The sequence below is a fragment of the Crinia signifera genome, chromosome 7, assembly GCF_055691185.1.
Source record: "Crinia signifera chromosome 7, ASM5569118v1, whole genome shotgun sequence".
In the NCBI taxonomy this organism is placed as follows: Eukaryota; Metazoa; Chordata; class Amphibia; order Anura; family Myobatrachidae; genus Crinia; species Crinia signifera.
The window spans coordinates 165,997,525-166,020,002 of record NC_139223.1 but is presented as its reverse complement, the minus strand read 5'-3'; the positions used below and the strand labels follow the sequence as shown (position 1 = coordinate 166,020,002).

At 41.2% G+C, this 22,478-nt stretch overlaps 1 protein-coding gene and 1 pseudogene across 1 annotated transcript; both read right to left on the bottom strand.

Moving 5' to 3' along the window:
- Positions 1-8,150: 8,150 nt before the first annotated feature.
- On the bottom strand, positions 8,151-9,564 carry LOC146021280 (olfactory receptor 2B2-like; annotated as a pseudogene).
- A 1,891-nt stretch (positions 9,565-11,455) lies between these two features.
- On the bottom strand, positions 11,456-12,403 carry LOC146021279 (olfactory receptor 2B2-like). The gene has a single exon (XM_083155074.1). It carries the CDS (start codon positions 12,401-12,403, stop codon positions 11,456-11,458), a length of 948 nt encoding a protein of 315 aa, XP_083011200.1.
- Between the last annotated feature and the right edge of the window lie 10,075 nt (positions 12,404-22,478).

Here is a 22,478-nt window from a genome sequence, read left to right as displayed (position 1 = left end):
AGGTGTAGATTTAGATCCCACTGCTGCCATAACACACCAGAGATCTTTCTCAGAATTGCAAGACCTTGGGTCACCCACAAGTGGATACGTTTGCAACACCATCAAACGTACAAGTTCTGACATTCATATCCAAAATTCGGACTCAAGGGACTCTCCACATGGATGCTATGTCCTTTTTCGCGGGCTGACATTCCACTTTCATATGCCTTTTTCCCTCTGGCTCTGCGGTTGTGGGTCATCCACAAAATCAAAACAGACGTGTCCAAAATACCCAAATATTTCTGGCATATTCTGTCTGGCCCTCCAGAGTTTTGTTCCCTTTATCAACCTTTTTCACAAGGTTCCGGGCTTCCTCTAGGTTCATCTACAGACTGCTTCCAGGGCAGCACAGACCTACTGAAACATCTTCCACATTGTATGTGGATTGCAACATTACTAGGTTGCAGACCATTCCCAACCTCTCGGCCTTTTCCACGCCTTGCCTGTTTTAGGCCTAGAAAAAGATCCAGTTATCAATCCATAATTGAATTTCTAGCCTTACAGTCCTCTAACCTTCCTTCTTCAGGCCCCCTTTTCCGAGCCTAGCATAACTCTGGACTTCCTTGCCACCACATTCGAAACAGGTTTGGCTTATGCCAAGATATGCTCATATGGCTTGACTCTAGCTCTCCTTATCCCAGGCCTCAGAGAATAAGAATACTTAAAGGATTATTTCTAGCTAGTACTTCTTGGCCACTATACTACCATCTGCAGATATCTTTGGCCTTTCAAAGAAGTTAGCTTCACTGTTAGCCCCTGCCTTTGCAGCCAGAGGGGCTGAGTTTTCGTCAAACCACATATCTGAACCTGGATGACCCCTACGCCAATGGGTTTCCTTATTATTCTACGGGGACACACAAAAACAAGTTCCATGCACACACCTCTGGTGGAATGTGATCTGGTCAGAGACCAGTCAGATCCAGATCTTTGTATAGTTGATTGCCAATCCACTTACTTACCCCTCACAGTACCTGTAAGGAGAGACATCAAACAAACTTCTCTCTCACATGCCAGAATATTTTTCATCCTGCCAGACCATTTTATGACCAGGGAGTGTATAGTTTCCACCATACAGAGTTCTGGAATAGACACTCCACTTCAGAGGCCATTCACTGTGACGCAGTTAATTCAATGGCTGCTAGAGGCTTACCATTTCAGCCTGTATTGCAAGCTGCACATTGGTCATCCGCTTGGACTTTCTTTAGACATTGCTGGAGGCCTTCTGGTTCTCAAAGAATTGCGTTCCTTAGAGCAACCACCAGGTGTGTGGTAGTCTACCCACCAGCCAGTGGCGGATTCAGGGGGGGGGCACCCGGGCACGTGCCCCCCCTGTCATTTATTTTGTAGCTGAGGACCAGGGCTTTCCAACGAGACCAGCCCCGTGTCTCTAGCCCCCCGGGAACCGGAGATATCGCCTGGCAAACCTGTAACTTTTTTCCCCATAGGATAATATGGGACCCGTCAATTCCGACCCCCACCCGGTTCCGACGGCTGCCATTTCCCGCCCTGGCATCACAGAAGCTTGTGGTTGATTTCATTCAATTCCAAATCGATGGGCCTTCAATATGATATCAGGCTGGTCCAAATCGGTCAATCGGTTCCAGAGATATTGCGTGTAGACCGATTTTTTTATTTTTGAAATGTAATTTCATGGCTGTTCATGTTCTTTGAGGGCAGATTACTCTGGAACCAAACATTCCAGTTTTACTGGACCAAAATCATTCAAAGCCCACTCAAAAGTTCTTCAATATAATACTTGTCTCATGGAAATGGGTCACTTGGTTCCGAAGATATAGCCGGTTAAATGAGATAACTGGTTAAAGGGGGGAGGGGTGGTTTTCTCTACCCCTCACACCAGAAAATGCAGGGACTAGGCTGGTGTAAAAGGGGCCAACCTGGGAATGCATTTTCTGGTGTGAAAGGGGTATTATAGCCAGGCTCTGCCACTGTCAGTGGCTATCACTTCTGCCTGGCGGCGGCTGTCCCCCATTTACCACGAGCATGAATTACCCCTTGGCAATGAGCATGTAATCCCACATGGCAACGAGCATGGAACCTCTGGCAATAAGCATAGATCCCTTGGCAATGAGCATGTAGAGAAGCAGCACTTATGTAGCATAATTTTAAATAGGCATTATGGTGTTTGGCATAATACATAATGGACATAATGGCGTGTAACTTAACGTGTATCGGAAATTATGGTGTAAATGTTTAATGCGAGCCTTTGGTGGACAATGTCCCTGTTTATGAAGTGTATTGTGAATTCTGGCTCAATCCATGTGGCATTATGTGAATTTTGTCTCAATCCGTGTGGCATTATGTGAATTTTGGCTCAATCCATGTGGCATTATGGGAATTTTGGCTCAATCCGTGTGGCATTATGTGAATTTTTTCCCAATCCGTGTGGCATTATGTGAATTTTGGCTCAATCCGTGTGGCATTATGTGAATTTTGGCTCAATCCATGTGGCATTATGTGAATTTTGGCTCAATCCGTATGGCATTTTATGCATTTGGCTCAATCCATGTGGCATTATGTGAATTTTGACACAATCCATTTGGTATTATATGAATTTTGGCTCAATCCGTGTGTGTTATTATGTAAATTTTGGCTCAATCCATGTGGCATTATGTGAATTTTGACACAATCCATGTGGCATTATTTGAATTTTGGCTCAATCCATGTGGCATTATGTCAATTTTGGCTCATTCCATTTGGCATCATGTGTAAGGGGCAAGTATAATGGGGTCTAGTATTGTTGCATAATGTGTAGAAGTTGTATATGGTGTTGACACGCACCCTGTTGAGTGGCCACACACCCTTTTCCGGAGCGCGCCTGCGGCGCGCGCACAACTACATCCTTCACTTTTGTCTCCATGGTGGGCCTGCGTACTTTAAATGCCAGGGCCTATTTTTAATTCCATTCCCACCCTCTCCTGCCGCTCTCTTAGCATGTACACTGGCACCACTAACTCCGCCCCTCCCCCACCCAAACCCTTTTTTATCATGGTGCCCCCCCTGTCATTTTATCCTGGATCCGCCCCTGCCACCAGCTGTTGCTAGGTGGCAAGCCTCCCGACGAACAAACACTAGTTTGCAGGAATCTATGATCTGCAAACTCTCTTTGTTCTAGGGAATAGGATTGCCACCTAGCAACAGCTCCCACCCTTCCCACCCAGTACCTTGCTAGGTCTGCTGCTTGTTCTCTCTAAGGTTCGGTTATATACCTAACTTATCCTTTGATTCAAGGCACTCAAGGCCTAGAAGAAGCAACAAGTGCAGCCACCTAAAGATCAGAAATTAATTATTTCCTCTTCTCTGCTATACTCACAAGTTTGCCTCAGTTTATAACATGCCTGGCTACAATACAGCATGGCAGTTATTTCAGTTGTTGGTTCCTAGTCCAACCCAGTTTCATTGTTACTCCTTCCAGTAGAGTTTCTCAGATCTGATCTATGCTCGTTATGAATGTTCTAGTTAACATTATTTTTGCATACAATGGTCTTTGCATACAATGGTTTTTCTCTCTTGTTCCACTTTAGGATTGCCATCTGTAAGCTTCTGTAAAATCTGACCTCAGGGGGCGGAGCTTAGCCTTATATACAGCAGGTGCATGTGACTAGAGTGCACCTGCATGACCTGCAGTATATGTGCACTGCCTGTGCACATGTCATGCATCAGCAGCTAAGCTCCCTACTCCCCTGGCTGTGGTAAGGTAAGTGAAAATTTTATTTCACTATACCATTCCAGCGTATGTCGGGAGGCTTACACCATAACCCACCAGCTGTTGCTAGGTGGCAATCCTATTCCCTAGAACAAAGAGAGTTTGCAGATCATAGATTCCTGCAAACTAGTGTTTATTGAACTTACCACTGCCTTAATACTGCCTTTTATGCCACTGTAGTATTCTGTTACATTTTCTTCCTGTTACCCCGCACCGCATGCTACACCTCTACTATGCACAGCCTGCTAGCAGCAACCTACACTGTGTGCCTCACTCAGATGGCTGCATGGATGGTTTCTCCATTGGCAGGTGGCACCACGTATTGATATGTTCATGTGTGGTGGGGCATTCATGGCCTTGGTCCTCGGGGCACACTGTCGGTGGGCTGTTAGGTGTCAAGGGTGCAGGTGGAGGAGGTAGAGGACTGCTTTGCCCATTCTCTCTACCTGCTGCCTTATTTCCTGACCATCCCTGTCATGCTCACTACTTTCCTTCAGGTCTCTTTACCTGCTCGCTCCCTGCCTTCAGGTCTCCTTACCTGCACCTCGTGTCACCTGTCTGTCTCCCCCTCCCTCTAGACTGTAAGCTCTTTGGAGCAGGGCCCTCTTCCCACCTGTTCCCAAAGCACTCTTCTTGCATTTCAATTACAGCTCTCTTACTCGCCTACCATCTATACCTGCATCTATTCTTATTCACTGCCCTACATCTCAGCTCTCTTACTCGCCTACCATCTATACCTGCATTGTGTACTAAGAATTGTGCTCTGTTTTTGTTCTTCTGTTGCTGTTATGTCTAGTTATGTCTTGTTCTGTGTACCCTGTACTGTTGTACTGGCTGCCTAGGATCTGTGCTGTTAGCCAAATATGTACCCTGTGTCACCCCCCATAGTGTTCTATATCTGTACAGGTTTTACTTGCTACTGATCTGGCTGGTGCAATCACCATGTGGCGCCGCTGAATGGCTGCCTGGGTGCTGTACAGCTCAGGAAATATATGTTGTCCATGTCCTTCATTAGAATGCATCTAGTGCTGCTAGTGTGTGATGCATATCTGTACTGCCATTGTTGCTCATTCTGATAACCCTTTGTATACAGTATGTGCATTATTTTTAATGTCTGTAAAGCGCCTTGAGTCCTGTTGGAGAAAGTGCGCTATATAAATAAAACTTGTAAGTGTAGATGGATAGTCCATAGATAGGATTTTATAGATTTAGCAAATAATCAAAATGTTTGAGTTAGCTAAATGTGTATACTAAATGAGATGGATGTATGGAGTGAGAAGGATGTTGGAACAAGGTGGGAATTTTGTGGTGCCCGAATGGGATGGATATGGGCACTGAGTGGTATGGGTGCACCACATGACTGCTTAGACCATCAGTTGTATAGACTGCATGTGTGTATTCCCATGAGCACACAAATCTGTGAATTAGCAGCTCCACTGAGTGACAGCAATCTCACTCTGTGAGAGTGCTGAATCTGCACTTACCCAAAGGCTGTGATGGCGTACCATATCTATATTGCGGAAGGATCATGTCCATTAAGTCACCAGCCTTAATGATCAGAATGTCATTGCTTTTTAGAGTGTGAGTGGAAGAGTTACAACAGGTTCATGAAATGTCAGATCTCATGTATAAGAAGCCTTAATAGGACATGTGAAACCATAAGGTTTCTTTTTTCAATGGAATATATATATATATATATATATATATATACATATATATATTTATATATATATATTAGGGTCACCTTGATCCAGTGCCCATGCAATAAGGGATACTATTTAGCTGGTGTGGTATTCAAGCCACAAGCTACCTGACCACTGACCTTTCTGGGCTCCCGCCATTCTGTTCATCAAGTACACATCCTATGACCGCAGGATCACTGTCCTTCATTAAATGTTTGTGAATGTTTCTGTTCTGAATCCTGTTACCCCTCCACTATGGGATCCGGACCAGTCTCCATATCCAGAGTCCACTTTTGACCATCGGCCACCATTTGGCATTTTAGGGCCTTCCCACGCCCTAACCCAGATGGAGGTGATATTCAAAACGGGAGAGTGCTACTTCATAAAATACCTACCGCAGGCCTCTTTGGATATATTGGACACAATTAACCTGTTGGTAATAAGGAGACATTATAGGAATGGACCCATGTGGACCCATTAACCATTCATCAATACCTTTGATTTTTATTTTTAAATCAAGAGCTTATATTTTTGGTTGACACCATAGGCAGTCATTGGTTGGATTGGGAGAATACTGTAATTTATTTTTAGCTAACTTTTTTGGATATATTGACAGTTGATTAGATTATTATAAAGTAATACACCTTGATTTGGAAGTGTATTTCACATCTTAGAATTTTACACATGAGGAAAAATTCAGAAAATAAATCCCAACTGATCAAAATCACAAATGTGTGACTTATAAAAGACCACTAAGCACACATACAAACTTCTCAGCTTCAAACATGGCACAAGGTTTGCATTCACAGACCATTTCTGTGTGTTGGCTATGAGATACCTGGGCCCAGATTTAATGGAAGGTGAAAAAAAATAACATTTTCCGAAATCGCACCACATCGCACTTTTTTGAATTGCAAATGTTTCCGCTAATTTGCATATTTAATGATATGTGAATTTGTGGCAAAAGAGTGTGGTATGGTGCGTTTTTAGTCATGAAATTGTGCGATTTTTAGTCCTAAAAATGTGAAAATTTGAGGACATGTGGGATTTTAATGTAAATAAAGGTCCCCCCTGCTGAGCATAATCAGCCCCAGGCTCATTGAGCTGGAACTGGTTCCAAAAATACGGGGGACAAAAAGTGTAGTGGATCCCCCTATTTTGGGAACCATGCCTGGCCCTGGGGCTGGTTTTAAAAAATCAGTGGAGCCCTATATACTGTAAATGTTTTTCTGTTTTTCTTAAAACCAGGCCCGGCTCTTTGAGCCTGGGGCTGGTTATGCCGTGGGGGGGGGAGGGGACGGCAATTTTAAAAATTATTTATTTATTTTTACTTTTTTTGTTGAACTTTAGAATTTCTTTTTGGTTTATATCCATACATTTTTGTTATCTAATTTTTATGCATCTCCGATTACATTTTCCTTTTTTTAATACAGGTTTTCTTGTCGCCAAGTGAGTTCCATTATCCCCTGTGTTACCCTTATCTATTTGTATGTCTATATTTATTTTCTATAGTTTCCTTACCCACTCTATCTATTCCTATAAGACATTGTTTTTATGTGTCAATTATGGCATAGTAACCTATGCTATTAGTGTATTATGTGCTCTCATCTTCTATCTACTTGCTGTTGTGGTTATCAATTCTGCTTATGCCCATGAGGGGGGACCCCACGCCCTTTTTTAAAATTATTTATACATTTAAAAAAAAAAAAATTACACTTCAGCCTGCATGGATCTGACTGATCATGCAGGGTAAAACCAATACAAATTTGTATTTTAAAATACGAATTTGTATTTTAAAATACGAATTCGTATCAGAAAAAATAGGAATAATACGCCATTGGATAATACGAATCAGTCAAATACGACTGATTAGTAAATTATCCTCCGGAATACGAATGAAATACGACTACAGCAGTCGTATTAATTCGTATCACTTGTATTAAGAATACGAATACGATTTTTTATATTCCTATTCTTAGTAAATTTCCCCCAATGAGTCAATGGTTTATAGTTTTTGCAGTGTTTTGTGTAAGATATGGTTGTATTTTGGATATGTTTTTTAGATGTTTGCAACATGATTTTGCCATAGATTTAATTTGGTGAACAAAGACGGCTCAGGGTCAAGGAGGAAGCCTAGGCAGGCAGAATGTGGGGTATGGTTCGTACACACGGGGGCGATTATAGCAAATATCGCTGGAAATATGGTCGCTCAGCGACCATATTGCCAGTGATGGGAGTGTGCACCGGCGATAAATCGCCGGGTGCACGCTCCCGTTTTCAACCCCTGAATGGTCGCTGGTCGGAGGAGCATGCTCCTCCGATCAGCGACTTCCACTGCCTCTTCTCCTGGGATTGTGACTTCCACTGCCTCATCTCTGGTCGCAGATGAAGACGTTACACTGAGCAATATGATTGCTGAGCAATATATTGCAAGCGATCATATTGCCCCATGTGTACGCACCTGTAGGGTTGATTGTTGAGTTAACAACATTGAAGTCAAATGATGACTTAAAAAAAAGCAAAACTTAAAATTAAATAATTTTATTACTATTTCAAATTAAATTAATAAAAACACATATACTTAAAAAAATATGAATGGTTTTGCCAAAGCCAAAGCACAATGATGGTTTTGGAATCAAAACCAAGTAACGGGGGTCTGGAAATCTCTAGTATATACCATGTATTTTGTTATAGGCTTAAATTAATCAAATATATTTAGTAAAAAGTACATTACTAATTTTGAACTTTACAAAGGCTGCTTTTACTTCACTATTCCTAAGAGTATAAATCAAAGGATTCAGCATCGGTGTAATAATTACGTAAAATATAGCAATGAATTTGTCGGTACCAGGTAAAGAGCTTGACCTAGGTTTCATGAAGGCAGCCATAGCTGAGCCATAAAATATGGTTACAACCAATATATGAGATCCACAGGTGGAGAAAGCTTTTTTTCTGCCCGGCTGAAGATGCAATTTTTAAAATACATAAAATAATTTTATAATAAGATATTACAATAAATGTCACTGGTATCATAAGAAGAATCACACCTTCAACAAAAAATAATAAATTCAATAAACAAAATGTTTTCACAACCCAATGATAACAATTCTGGCACTTCACAAAAGAAATCATTAATTTCTTTCTTGTAACAACGATTCACATTGAGCGTAAGAGTAACAAGTGAAATAGAGAGAAGGAACCCACATATCCATGTACCGGTGGCTAATCTGACACAGACCTTCTTACTTATGATTGTGGCATAATGTAATGGATAACATATAGCTACATAGCGGTCATATGCCATAACAGCAAGTAGAATACACTCTGTTTCCCCTATAGAGAGAAAAATGTACATTTGTGTGGCACACTCAGCATATGAGATAGTTTTCTTTACTGACATCAAATCTTTCAACATCCTCGGCACAGTGGAAAAAGAACTGCAGAGATCTAATAAAGAGAGATTGCCAAGGAAGAGATCCAAGGAAAGATCGAAAACTACCGACCTCTCGTGAGAATTCCCCTGTACTTGACTCCCAGCAAAGCCGCCGGGCGGGTGGGAGGGCCACTCAGACCGGCTACGGGGGCCGCATACGCCCCCCGGGCCTGAGGTTCCCCACCCCTGATCTAGGGCCTTCCCACGCCCCAACCCAGATGGAGGTGATATTCAAAACGGGAGAGTGCTACTTCATAAAATACCTACCGCAGGCCTCTTGGATATATTGGACACAATTAACCTGTTGGTAATAAGGAGACATTATAGGAATGGACCCATGTGGACCCGTTAACCATTCATCAATACCTTTGATTTTTATTTTTAAATCAAGAGCTTATATTTTTGGTTGACACCATAGGCAGTCATTGGTTGGATTGGGAGAATACTGTAATTTATTTTTAGCTAACTTTTTTTGGATATATTGACAGTTGATTAGATTATTATAAAGTAATACACCTTGATTTGGAAGTGTATTTCACATCTTAGAATTTTACACATGAGGAAAAATTCTGAAAATAAATCCCAACTGATCAAAATCACAAATGTGTGACTTATAAAAGACCACTAAGCACACATACAAACTTCTCAGCTTCAAACATGGCACAAGGTTTGCATTCACAGACCATTTCTGTGTGTTGGCTATGAGTAACCTGGGCCCAGATTTAATGGAAGGTGAAAAAAAATTAAATTTTCCAAAATCGCACCACATCGCACTTTTTTGAATTGCAAATGTTTCCGCTAATTTGCGTATTTAATGATATGTAAATTTGTGGCAAAAGAGTGTGATATGGTGCGTTTTTAGTCATGAAATTGTGCGATTTTTAGTCCTAAAAATGTGAAAATTTGAGGACATGTGGGATTTTAATGTAAATAAAGGTCCCCCCTGCTGAGCATAATCAGCCCCAGGCTCATTGAGCTGGAACTGGTTCCAAAAATACGGGGGACAAAAAGTGTAGTGGATCCCCCTATTTTGGGAACCATGCCTGGCCCTGGGGCTGGTTTTAAAAAATCAGTGGAGCCCTATATACTGTAAATGTTTTTCTGTTTTTCTTAAAACCAGAGCCTGGGGCTGGTTATGCCGTGGGGGGGGGGACGGGACGGCGTTTTTAAAAATGATTTATTTATTTTTACTTTTTTTTTGTTGAACTTTAGAATTTCTTTTTGGTTTATATCCATACATTTTTGTTATCTAATTTTTATGCATCTCCGATTACATTTTCCTTTTTTTTTTTAATACAGGTTTTCTTGTCGCCAAGTGAGTTCCATTATCCCCTCGTAATCACCTGTGTTACCCTTATCTATTTGTATGTCTATATTTATTTTCTATAGTTTCCTTACCCACTCTATCTATTCTTATAAGACATTGTTTTTATGTGTCAATTATGGCATAGTAACCTATGCTATTAGTGTATTATGTACTCTCATCTTCTATCTACTTGCTGTTGTGGTTATCAATTCTGCTTATGCCCATGAGGGGGGACCCCACGCCATTTTTTTAAATTATATATACATTTTAAAAAAAATGTTTACACTTCAGCCTGCATGGATCTGACTGATCCATGCAGGGTAAAACCAATACAAATTTGTATTTTAAAATACGAATTTGTATTTTAAAATACGAATTCGTATCAGAAAAAATAGGAATAATACGCCATCGGATAATACGAATCAGTCAAATACGACTAATTAGTAAATTATCCTCCGGAATACGAATGAAATACGACTACAGCAGTCGTATTCATTCGTATCACTTGTATTAAGAATACGATTTTTTATATTCCTATTCTTAGTAAATTTCCCCCAATGAGTCAATGGTTTATAGTTTTTGCAGTGTTTTGTGTAAGATATGGTTGTATTTTGGATATGTTTTTTAGATGTTTGCAACATGATTTTGCCATAGATTTAATTTGGTGAACAAAGACGGCTCAGGGTCAAGGAGGAAGCCTAGGCAGGCAGAATGTGGGGTATGGTTCGTACACACGGGGGCGATTATAGCAAATATCGCTGGAAATATGGTCGCTGAGCGACCATATTGCCAGTGATGGGAGTGTGCACCGGCGATAAATCGCCGGGTGCACGCTCCCGTTTTCAGCCCCTGAATGGTCGCTGGTCGGAGGAGCATGCTCCTCCGATCAGCGACTTCCACTGCCTCTTCTCCTGGGAGTGTGACTTCCACTGCCTCATCTCTGGTCGCAGATGAAGACGTTACACTGAGCAATATGATTGCTGAGCAATATATTGCAAGCGATCATATTGCCCCATGTGTACGCACCTGTAGGGTTGATTGTTGAGTTAACAACATTGAAGTCAAATGATGACTTAAAAAAAAGCAAAACTTAAAATTAAATAATTTTATTACCATTTCAAATTAAATTAATAAAAACACATATACTTAAAAAAAATATGAATGGTTTTGCCAAAGCCAAAGCACAATGATGGTTTTGGAATCAAAACCAAGTAACGGGGGTCTGGAAATCTCTAGTATATACCATGTATTTTGTTATAGGCTTAAATTAATCAAATATATTTAGTAAAAAGTACATTACTAATTTTGAACTTTACAAAGGCTGCTTTTACTTCACTATTCCTAAGAGTATAAATCAAAGGATTCAGCATCGGTGTAATAATTACGTAAAATATAGCAATGAATTTGTCGGTACCAGGTAAAGAGCTTGACCTAGGTTTCATGAAGGCAGCCATAGCTGAGCCATAAAATATGGTTACAACCAATATATGAGATCCACAGGTGGAGAAAGCTTTTTTCTGCCCGGCTGAAGATGCAATTTTTAAAATACATAAAATAATTTTATAATAAGATATTACAATAAATGTCACTGGTATCATTAGAAGAATCACACCTTCAACAAAAATAATAAATTCAATAAACAAAATGTTTTCACAACCCAATGATAACAATTCTGGCACTTCACAAAAGAAATCATTAATTTCTTTCTTGTAACAACGATTCACATTGAGCGTAAGAGTAACAAGTGAAATAGAGAGAAGGAACCCACATATCCATGTACCGGTGGCTAATCTGACACAGACCTTCTTACTCATGATTGTGGCATAATGTAATGGATAACATATAGCTACATAGCGGTCGTATGCCATAACAGCAAGTAAAATACACTCTGTTTCCCCTATAGAGAGAAAAATGTACATTTGTGTGGCACACTCAGCATATGAGATAGTTTTCTTTACTGACATCAAATCTTTCAACATCCTCGGCACAGTGGAAAAAGAACTGCAGAGATCTAATAAAGAGAGATTGCCAAGGAAGAAATACATAGGTGTGTGAAGGTTGACATCAGACAGGATTAGAATAATTATCGAAATGTTTCCAATTAATATAATCATATACACAAGCAGGAATACAATGAAAAGAATAACTTGTGTCCTTGGGTTACTGGAAAGTCCAAGAAGAATAAATTCCATTATATCTGTGTTATTTTTCCAAGACATTCTCTAAAATAATATGGAAATTGATATCAGTGTTCTGTTATTAAGTATCTTGCTTAAACTTTGAGTGCCAACGTTGCTGTGATAGATGTGGTAAATAGCCATTAAAAATGCCAGGGCCAAAAGCGAGGACGTTGAATCACCCTTGCTATTGTAAACAATATGCATTCTAGATTTAAATGTATTCAGTACCCATTTAAGAAGCATATACAGTACAAATACCACTTTACAGACCAATATGTGAGTCTCTTCTCTCTTTTTGGAACCAGTTGGTAAATACTGACATTACTGGCAATAATCATGGTGTTTGCATTGTTTCCGATCATTTACACTTGCAGGAAGTGGAGGAAAAAAATCATACGTAGCTGGGATGATCGTTTTTTTTCCACTGCAGCTGTTAATGATGCCAGTGTTACACAGACAGCGGCTGCATTGTGTAAGCAAAATGTCTGCTATGTTGGTAGAAAAGGTTTTTAGTGTGGTAGAATTAGTGAAAATGAACCATGTTACTGTTGTACAGTAGCATTTTAGATCACATTATGGGAAACTTCTACCTACAAGGCAGCCAATCTATGAATGGAGCAAGAAATGTATGATTACCAGATGTTTATACAAAGGGAAAAAGGAGTTGGATAATCATGTCTGTCATGTGACAAAGACTCACACATAAAACCTCTGTAACTTAATCATAAAAAAATACAATGGGTTCTATAAAATATTCAAAGTGTCTATTTATTTTATAACTGTACATTGTACCTGGATTAAATAAAGTTATAATTATTCATATCTTATAATGTACACTGCATGAAGTATTTTTGTTAAGTTCCTAAAACATATATCTGAAATGAAGCTTTTTCAAACCAAAATTGAATTACTCTTACTTATTAAAATTATAAAATGCCTTTCAGACTATCATTATGATATGAAACTAAGATAATTCTACAAAAATGATTTCACTATTATAACTTAAAACTGAGAACAATTTTGTTTTGGGCATGTTAAGATGTCATACTGTACCTTATAGTGACTACAAGCTCTGGCAAGAGAACAATGCTGATTTCTCACTATTTATAATAATATTTATAATACAGCTGTATTATTCCTGAGTGTGCTATGCCCTAGTTCCTATGTCTCACATGCACAATTATAACAGTGTTCTGCAATAATATAAAAGCAGAACCCCTGTGTTATGTCTCTCCAGGGGAGACTGTTCTTAAATTGCTGTTTGGTCAATTTTATATGTATTTTAGTTTCAATTTTATACATTTTTATTGAAGTCATCGTACAGAAAAACAAAAGATACAAAACACCAAATCATATGTATGGAGCTTACAATAAACAATACAATATCAGGCAACAGATATTGGCGTATCAAGCAAAGTAAAGGCCTGATATGCCCACACATATTCACATCTATCAAAAAAGATTTCTATACACAAAATAATCAAACAAACTTAAAAGTATCACATAAAGAGAAGAATATGAAAATAGAAAGAAGAGAAAGAAAGGGCAGTAAAAGGGGGTACTACCCGGGCATGCATTTACAAGCTAAATCCATGTCTAACAAATTAGACAAATATTCTTGCATGAACTTAACCCCTTACCGCCGCAGCCTGTTTTTGCCTTCCTGACAGAGCCCTTTTTTTCAAATCTGACATGTATCACTTTATGTGGGGATAACTTTTTATTGCTTTTACTTATCCCAGTGATTTTGAGAATGTTTTCTCGTGACACATTGTACTTTAAGTTAGTGGTAAATTTTGGTCGATACAGTCTGTGTTTTTTTGTGAAAAATACCAAAATGTCGTAAAAAAATTGAAAATTTTGCAATTTACAAAATGTTAAATTTTCTGCTTGTGAGACAAATAATCATACCACTCAAAATAGTTAATAACTAACAAAGACCATATGTCTACTTTATGTTGCCATCATTATTTCAACCTCCTTTTAATTTTTTTGGACACAAGGAGGCTTAAAATATGAATAGCAAATTCTCAAATTTTTTAAGAAAATTTCAAACACTGATTTTTTTAGGGACCAGTTCAGTTCTGATGTGACTTTGAGGGACTTGTATGTGAGACACCCCCATAAATTATGCCATTTCAAAAACTGCACCCCTCACAGTATTCAAAACAGCATTTTGAAAGTTTGTTAACCCTTTAGGTGTTTCACAGGAATTAAAACAACGTGTAGGTGAAATTTCAAAATTTATTTTTTTTTGCAGATTTTCAATTTTAATACATTTTTCTAAGGAACACAGTAGATTTTACTAGAGAAATGTGACTAAAAATTGATTCCACCAATTCTTTTGTTTTCATAAATATCCTATATGTGGCCCTAGTGTGCACGTTGATCAAACCACAGGCTTCATAATAGAAGGAGCACCTACTTGATTTTGGAGCCTCCTTTTTATGAGATTATTTTTTAGGCACCATGTAGGTTTCTAGGCACCATAAGATGCTAAAAGTTAGGAACCCCCCCACAAGTGACCCCATTTTGCAAACTACACCCCTCAGGGAATTCATCTAGGGGTATAGTGTACATTTCAAACCCCAAGGGGTTTCACCAATTTTGGTACAACTGGGCTGTGAAAATAAAAAATTACATTTTTTTACACAAAAATGCAGTTCTGGCTCAAAATTTTAAATTTTCACAAGGAATGAAGGAGACAAAGCACCCCAAAATCTGTGCCGCAATTTCTCCCGAGTACGGCAATGCCTCATATGTGACCAAAAAATACCATTTGGGTGCATGGCAGGACTCAGAAGGGAAGGAGTGATATTTGGATTTTGCAGCACAGATTCTGGTGGAATGAATGGTGGGTGCTATGTCGCATTAGCAAGACCCCCGAAGCACCAATACAGTGGAACCCCCCACAAGTGACCCCATTTTGCAAACTACACCCCTCAGGGAATTCATCTAGGGGTATAGTGTACATTTCAAACCCACAGGGGTTTCACCAATTTTGGTACAACTGGGCTGTGAAAATGAAAAATTACATTTTTTTTACACAGAAATGCAGTTCTGGCTCAAAATTTTTCATTTTCACAAGGAATGAAGGAGACAAAGCACCCCAAAATCTATGCCGCAATTTCTCCCGAGTACGGCAATGCCTCATATGTGACCAAAAAATACCATTTGGGTGCATGGCAGGACTCAGAAGGGAAGGAGTGATATTTGGATTTTGCAGCACAGATTCTGGTGGAATGAATGGTGGGTGCTATGTCGCATTAGCAAGACCCCCGAAGCACCAATACAGTGGAACCCCCCCACAAGTGACCCCATTTTGCAAACTACACCCCTCAGGGAATTCATCTAGGGGTATAGTGTACATTTCAAACCCCCAGGGGTTTCACCAATTTTGGTACAACTGGGCTGTGAAAATGAAAAATTACATTTTTTTACACAAAAATACAGTTCTGGCTAAAAAATTTTCATTTTCACAAGGAATGAAGGAGACAAAGCACCCCAAAATCTGTGCCGCAATTTCTCCCGAGTACGGCAATGCCTCATATGTGACCAAAAAATACCATTTGGGTGCATGGCAGGACTCAGAAGGGAAGGAGTGATATTTGGATTTTGCAGCACAGATTCTGGTGGAATGAATGGTGGGTGCTATGTCGCATTAGCAAGACCCCCGAAGCACGGTGAAATGATGAACCTAATAATCCATAGATGTGTGGTATATTTTAAAACACTCCTTCATACATAGGCCGGGTTTGTCGGGGCAAGTTTCACAGTGGAAAATAGTTTGCTTTCTTATTCCCTTTATATAGCAAACTTTGCACCTTTTTTGTGTCCTGCCCTTTTTTCCAGTGGAGGGGATTTCGTTAGGAAAATGCTGCCCTGATACAATACGGGGGCCAGTACTAGAAGAACTGGGGCCAGTAGTAGAAGTACTGGGGCCCTCTGCCTGCTGGTTCCCAAATATTAGGCCCTTTATGACTTCCTCTTGAAAGTGCATAAATGTCCCCGTCTGGCTGGTAGAACGGAATAGTACGTAAGCGTTATACAGTGCCATCTGGATGATATACACGGCCAGCTTCTTATACCATATTTTTGTTTTCCGCAGGGCACTGTACAGCTTCAGTACCTGATCTGAAAGATCCACTCCGCCCATGTACTTATTGTAATCTAGGATACAAATAGGTTTTGAGGTGTGGGTACTGGTACCTCGTACAGGGACGGAGGTGGTACTGTCTCCGTGAATTGTTGTCAGTATAAGGACATCCCTCTTGTCCTTATATTTGACCAACAACATATTTTCGGTGGATTGTGCCCTGCTTTCACCCTTTCTCAGTAATTGGGCAATGTGCGTTTTTGGGAGGCCTCTTTGGTTCTTGCGCACAGTACCGCAAGCTGCTGTACCTCTTGAACCAAGGGCCTTAAACAGGGGGATGCTGGTGTAAAAGTTATCCACATAGAGGTGTTAACCCTTATCCAGGAAGGGGTGCACTAAATCCCAGACAATCTTTCCACTAACACCTACGAGGGAGGGGGGGGCATTCTGGCGGTTCAATTCTTGTGTCCTTCCCTTCATATACCCTAAACCTGTGAGTGTACCCTGAGGTACTTTCGCACAGCTTATACATTTTTATGCAATACCTTGCCCTCTTATTGGGAAGGTACTGGCGGAATTTAACCCTTCCTTTAAAATGTATAAGTGACTCGTCTACACAAATGAATTTTTCGGGGATGTACATCTCAGCAAATTTGGCGCTGAAATGATCAATGACCGGCCTGACTTTGAATAGCCGGTCAAAGGTGGGATCATCTCTGGGTAGGCACTGTGCATTATCGTTGTAATGCAAAAATTTAAGGATCATCTCAAAACGAGTCCGGGTCATGGCCATACGATGAAGTGGGGTGCTGTACAGAACATCTGTACTCCAATATTGTCTAATTTCTGGCTTTTTAACTATGCCCATATGTAACACGAGACCCCAAAACGTCATCATCCCTACTGCATCTACAGGGGTCCACCTAGCAAATGATGACGTGGGGTTTTGAGCAATAAACTGCTGGGCATATAAATTACTTTGGTCCACCATTAAATTTATAAAATCATCAGAGAAAAATACTTTGAAAAAGTCAATTTCTTTGAGGCCTGTAGTATCAAATTGGATTCCTGGGTTGGCCAAAAACTCAGGAACCTGGGGCTCAAAATTGTCTGGTGGTGGGGTCCATACGGGATCAATCATTTGGGGGGGGGGGTCTCAGCTGCTCTACGGGGGCGTCTTTGAGGGGGTCCCTCATCACTAGAGGAGGAAGAGGAGCTTAAGACGAATGCAAATTCATCGCTTACATCACTGGCTGTGTCAGTGACAGAGGCAATAAGGGCATATGCCTCCTCCGCTGAAAACAGTCTTTGGGATGATTGGGACATTTTTATTATTTTTGTGTTTGTGTAAGTGTAGTGTTTCAACACGTGTATAGTGTAGGGGGGGTACAAACTTTATTTCAACACGGGGGGTATGTAGTGTGTATGTAGTGCTTTAACACGTGTAAGTGCACTTAAGGGGCAGCAGCTTCAAGGCAGCTTTTGGTACAACCTTGAAGGGGTTAAAAGAAAAAAAAAAAGCTCCTGCGCCAAAAATTGAGCACAGATGTTGGTCAGTAACGTCCGTCACTTATCAGCGCTCAGCGGCCACAGGACACCCACAAAATCACCGTGGGTGTAAAAAAATTTTTTAAAAAAGACCCCACAGCACCCTCAAAAAAAAAAAAAAAAAAAACTGCTGATCAGTCAAAGGCAACAGGAATTTGATCCCAAAAAAAAAAATTAGATCAACCCTGTGCCAAAAATGCTGATCAGTGATGTACGTCACTGATCAGCGCTCAGTGGCCACAGGACACCCACAAAATCACCGTGGGTGTAAAAAATTTTTTTAAAAAAGACCCCACAGCACCCTCAAAAAAAAAAAAAAAAAAATGCTGATCAGTCAAAGGCAACAGGAATTTGATCAAAATGAAAAAAAATTAGATCAACCCTGTGCCAAAAATGATGATCAGCGATGTACGTCACTGATCAGCGCTCAGCGGCCACAGGACACCCACAAAATCACTGTGGGTGTAAAAAAATTAAAAAAAAAGACCCCACAGCACCCTCCAAAAAAAAAAAATTTAAAAAAACTGCTGATCAGTGATGCAACACTGATTAGCAGTGAGGGGAAGCAGGCGCACAACTTTTGGTGCAACCTGACGGGGTATATATAAAAAAAAAAACCTGCACCCCAAAAAAGTTGCTGATCAGTTAATTTATACTGATCAGCACAAAAGGGGGGCAGCAGGGGGCAGCAGAGACAAAATTATATTACACAATGACGCTGCAGCAGCAGCAGCACAAAATTATATTACACAATGACGCTGCAGCAGCAGCACAACAACCAGGAAGCACCAGGAAGCACCAGCAGCAGGCAGCACGGATGCCACCACACCACCAACACTGATCAGGTCAGTATAAGAGGACAGATGGGCACGGAGACCGCTCTGCACGCTGTTCCTAACCGGAATGGCGGCTGCAGAGCTGTCTCCGTTATTTTCTCTGAGGTGTAATGGCTGTGATTGGTCCGTCGGTCCGACGGACCAATCACAGCCTTGGGGGCAGGTGGGGTGAGGTGGGGTGAGGTGGGGTGACCACCAGTGACCCCCTTACACCCGGTGGTGATTGGTGCTGTACTTAACAGCACCAATCACCACCGATCCCTGTGTTACCGAGCACCGTTATTCGCCGGTACACAGAAAACGCTGCAATTGGCTGTTCACATTTGAACAGCCAATCGCAGCGATCGCCGATTGGGGGGGGGGGCATCGCTGCCCCCCCTGGGCAATGAGGGAAGATGTCTGCTGTCAGGGACAGCTGCCATGTCCCCTCTGTCACCGCGTCTATAGACGCGGTGACACTTTAAATGCATGACGTACATTTATGCCATGCGTCGGGAAGTACATCCCGACCATGACGTAAATGTACGTCAAATGTCGGGAAGGGGTTAAGTAGGAAAGGGAGTCCTTAAAGAGGAGCCACTGTGTCCAGATAGCACTGATAAGTTAAGTAAAAATGAATAGACATCCGACTCCATTTTCCAAATACTAATTATGTGATGATGGTTTATTCAGACAGACATGGATGCAGACATCGGACCATCCAGCTACATGGTGCTGTCAGAATATAGGTGGAGTCCTAGTCCCCCCCCATGACATTTATATACCTTCAGTAACCACTTATCTATGGACACATTCAAAAATGGGTGTTACATACAGTATGTTACTGTATACATCCTTGCTGGCGGGTCGCCAGAACGTACGCGCTGGCGACCCGCCAGCAGCCTCGCCAGCGAGGAGACTGAGACGCGCGTGCGTCTCACGCGCACGCGCGTCTCAGTCTCCGTCGCTAGCGCGATGGAAACCCTGTCCGTCTCCGCCTCAGGGAGACGGACAGGGTTAGGGGGGGTTAGGGGGGGTTAGGGGGGGGTGCGGGCAGGCGGCGGGGACCCCGGGTTACCGCCGGCAAGCCGGCGGGGACCCGGGGGAACGGATCGAAGCGCCGTCGGAAGGGGACGCGCACGCCGCTCGTGCGCGCGCGTCCCCTTCTCACCATCGCCATGGCGCTGGCGGGGGATGGCGGCTGGCGACGCCAGCGCCATCCCCTGCAAAGATGGGACCTGACCCATCTGTATAAGGACATATGCTATCTTTTTTAAATCATTTACATATATTGATTTACATATAGTTTTCAGCAGTTCTTTTCATCTCTCGGATGTAAAACATGTTGTAATGTATATATTTTAAAACCTATACACTAGCCCTTATATTGACATAAGCAGGTGGCAAGACTTCTAAAAAGTTTGTTGTTGGTAGTCTTTGATTGACAGGAACAGAATATGCGGCTTGGAATGGCTACGTCACTTTAAGACTTAAATGTCCTTGAATATTGCACATATATAATGTCCATTAACTTAGATCTTCATCTTTTGTGGAAATACAATTCAATTTTATCACTGAAGCACTGAACACTTTATAGTTAGAAGAGCCAGATAACGACAGGTCATCCATGGTCATGTAAAACTGAAGTCGCATGATCCATTCCACTATGGCTGGGGGAGAAGTAGATCTCCAGTCTACTGTGATAACAGCTTTGGCTGCAATCTTCAAATGCTTCAGTAGAGGTTTTTCATAAGTGAAAATATTGCAATTTATCTTATTGAGAAGCCAAAACACAGGATCAGTGCTGACATGTTGACCCATGATTTATTTGGTCAGAGAAAACACTGATTTCCAGAAGGGCAACGGACAGCACAATCCCATCAGATGTGAAATGGTGAACCCACAGCTGAATTACATCTCCAACACAACGCAGGTACCCCTGGGTACATCCTGGCCAGTATAGAATGGCACCTGTACCATCGAGCTAGGAACTTAAACTGGGTCTCCACTACCGAATATCTCAAAGAACAGGACATAGTAACCTGAAAAAATTTCTCCCAGTCCTTAGGGCTTAACTGAATACCCAGATCTCTCTCCCAATCTGATGTGAAATGTGGCAGTGTGGAAAATGTGTCTTCTATAAGGAGTTTAGAACCCGTTGAAAGATAATGTTGAGAAGGGGTTTCATAAGATGTGAGGGGTCTGCCTCACAATATGGTTGGCAGCCTCACAATAAGGTTGTTTGGAATGGAAATGTTTGATAGGGAGATATCTCCAGATTTCTGAGGAGGACAGGTCCCAAGTCTCACTAATTAGTCAGAAAGACAGAACACCAGTGGGGGAAACCAATTGGCCAATATGTAGCCCTCCCTGCCCATGTCCATGGATTATCTGGATTATTAAAAAGTAACATTGCTTCAAAATATGTAAAGAAATGTGGGATCTGTATACCACCTAGATGTCTGTAGTGGAAAAACAAATCATGATGGAAACAGGCTCTACTAGCCCCCCATACAAACTCCCGGACCAGTCACTAAATAGTCAGGAACCAGTTCCTGTGTATATATATAGGGAGGGTTTGGAGCAAGTACAATATTCTGGGAAGTACATTCATTTTAATTATACTTGCTCTTCCCAGCGACGAGAATATACCCTTGCACAATTCATGGAGCTCCTTTCTCAGCTTAACTAGAAGAGGTGCAAAGTTGTCTGTAAACAGTTGAGATAAATCTTAGTTTATCCAAACACTCAAGTACTTAATTCTTTGGGGATGCCAAAAAAGGGGAAGGAGTTTGTCAAACCTTCCACTAATATGAAAGAGATACAGTAGTGTGATTAACCGCAGTGGATTTGGAGAAATTAATTTTAAAATGAGATAAAATCCTGAATGTATGAACTTCTGATATGAGATTAGGGACTGAGATGGAGTGATTGGTCAGGACAGCCAGTACGTCATCCACATACAATGATCAGGGTTTAATCAGATTGCCCTGGCCAAGGCCTCCATACATAGGATAAAAATGAGGTAGGATAGGGGACATCCCTGTTAGGTGCCATTAGAAACCTTAACTGGGTCCAAAAGGGTGCCATTGATCTTGATATGGGCTGTAGGAATGGTATATAGGGCCAGAATTCTATCTAAGGAGGCTGTACCCAACCCCATGTGTGCCAGCACCCTCTTCATGAACAACCAATTTATCCTGTAAAATGCCTTCTCCGCATCAGTTAAAATAAGTATAGTTGGGATTTGGGTTGTTGAAGAGATATGGATTAAATCAATCACTTTGGTGGTGTTGTCCCATGCCTAACGGCCAGGGACAAAGCCCACTTGGTCTGAGTGGATTAGTGCCGGAAGAAGAGTTTTGAGTCTATTCACGATGAGCTTAGTGTATATTTTAACATAAGTGTTCAGAAGGGAGATGGGCTTGTAACTGGATCATAGAGCTGGGTCTTTGCCTTCCTTATGTATAACCATGACGTGAGCTTCGAGGGATTGTGAGGAAAAACAAACCTTATCTGAAATGGACTCAAAGGCAGATAACATCCTGGGTAAGAGAGTTGAGCTAAACGTATTATAATACAAAACTGTGTATCCGTCAGGACCCAGGCTTTTAACTTTTATAACTGTAAAATTATGTCAGTTTACAACATGCAT

Coding starts and splice junctions, on each gene's coding strand:
- LOC146021279 (XM_083155074.1), bottom strand. CDS start 12,403: ATGTCTTGGAAAAATAACACAGATATAATGGAATTTATTCTTCTTGGA.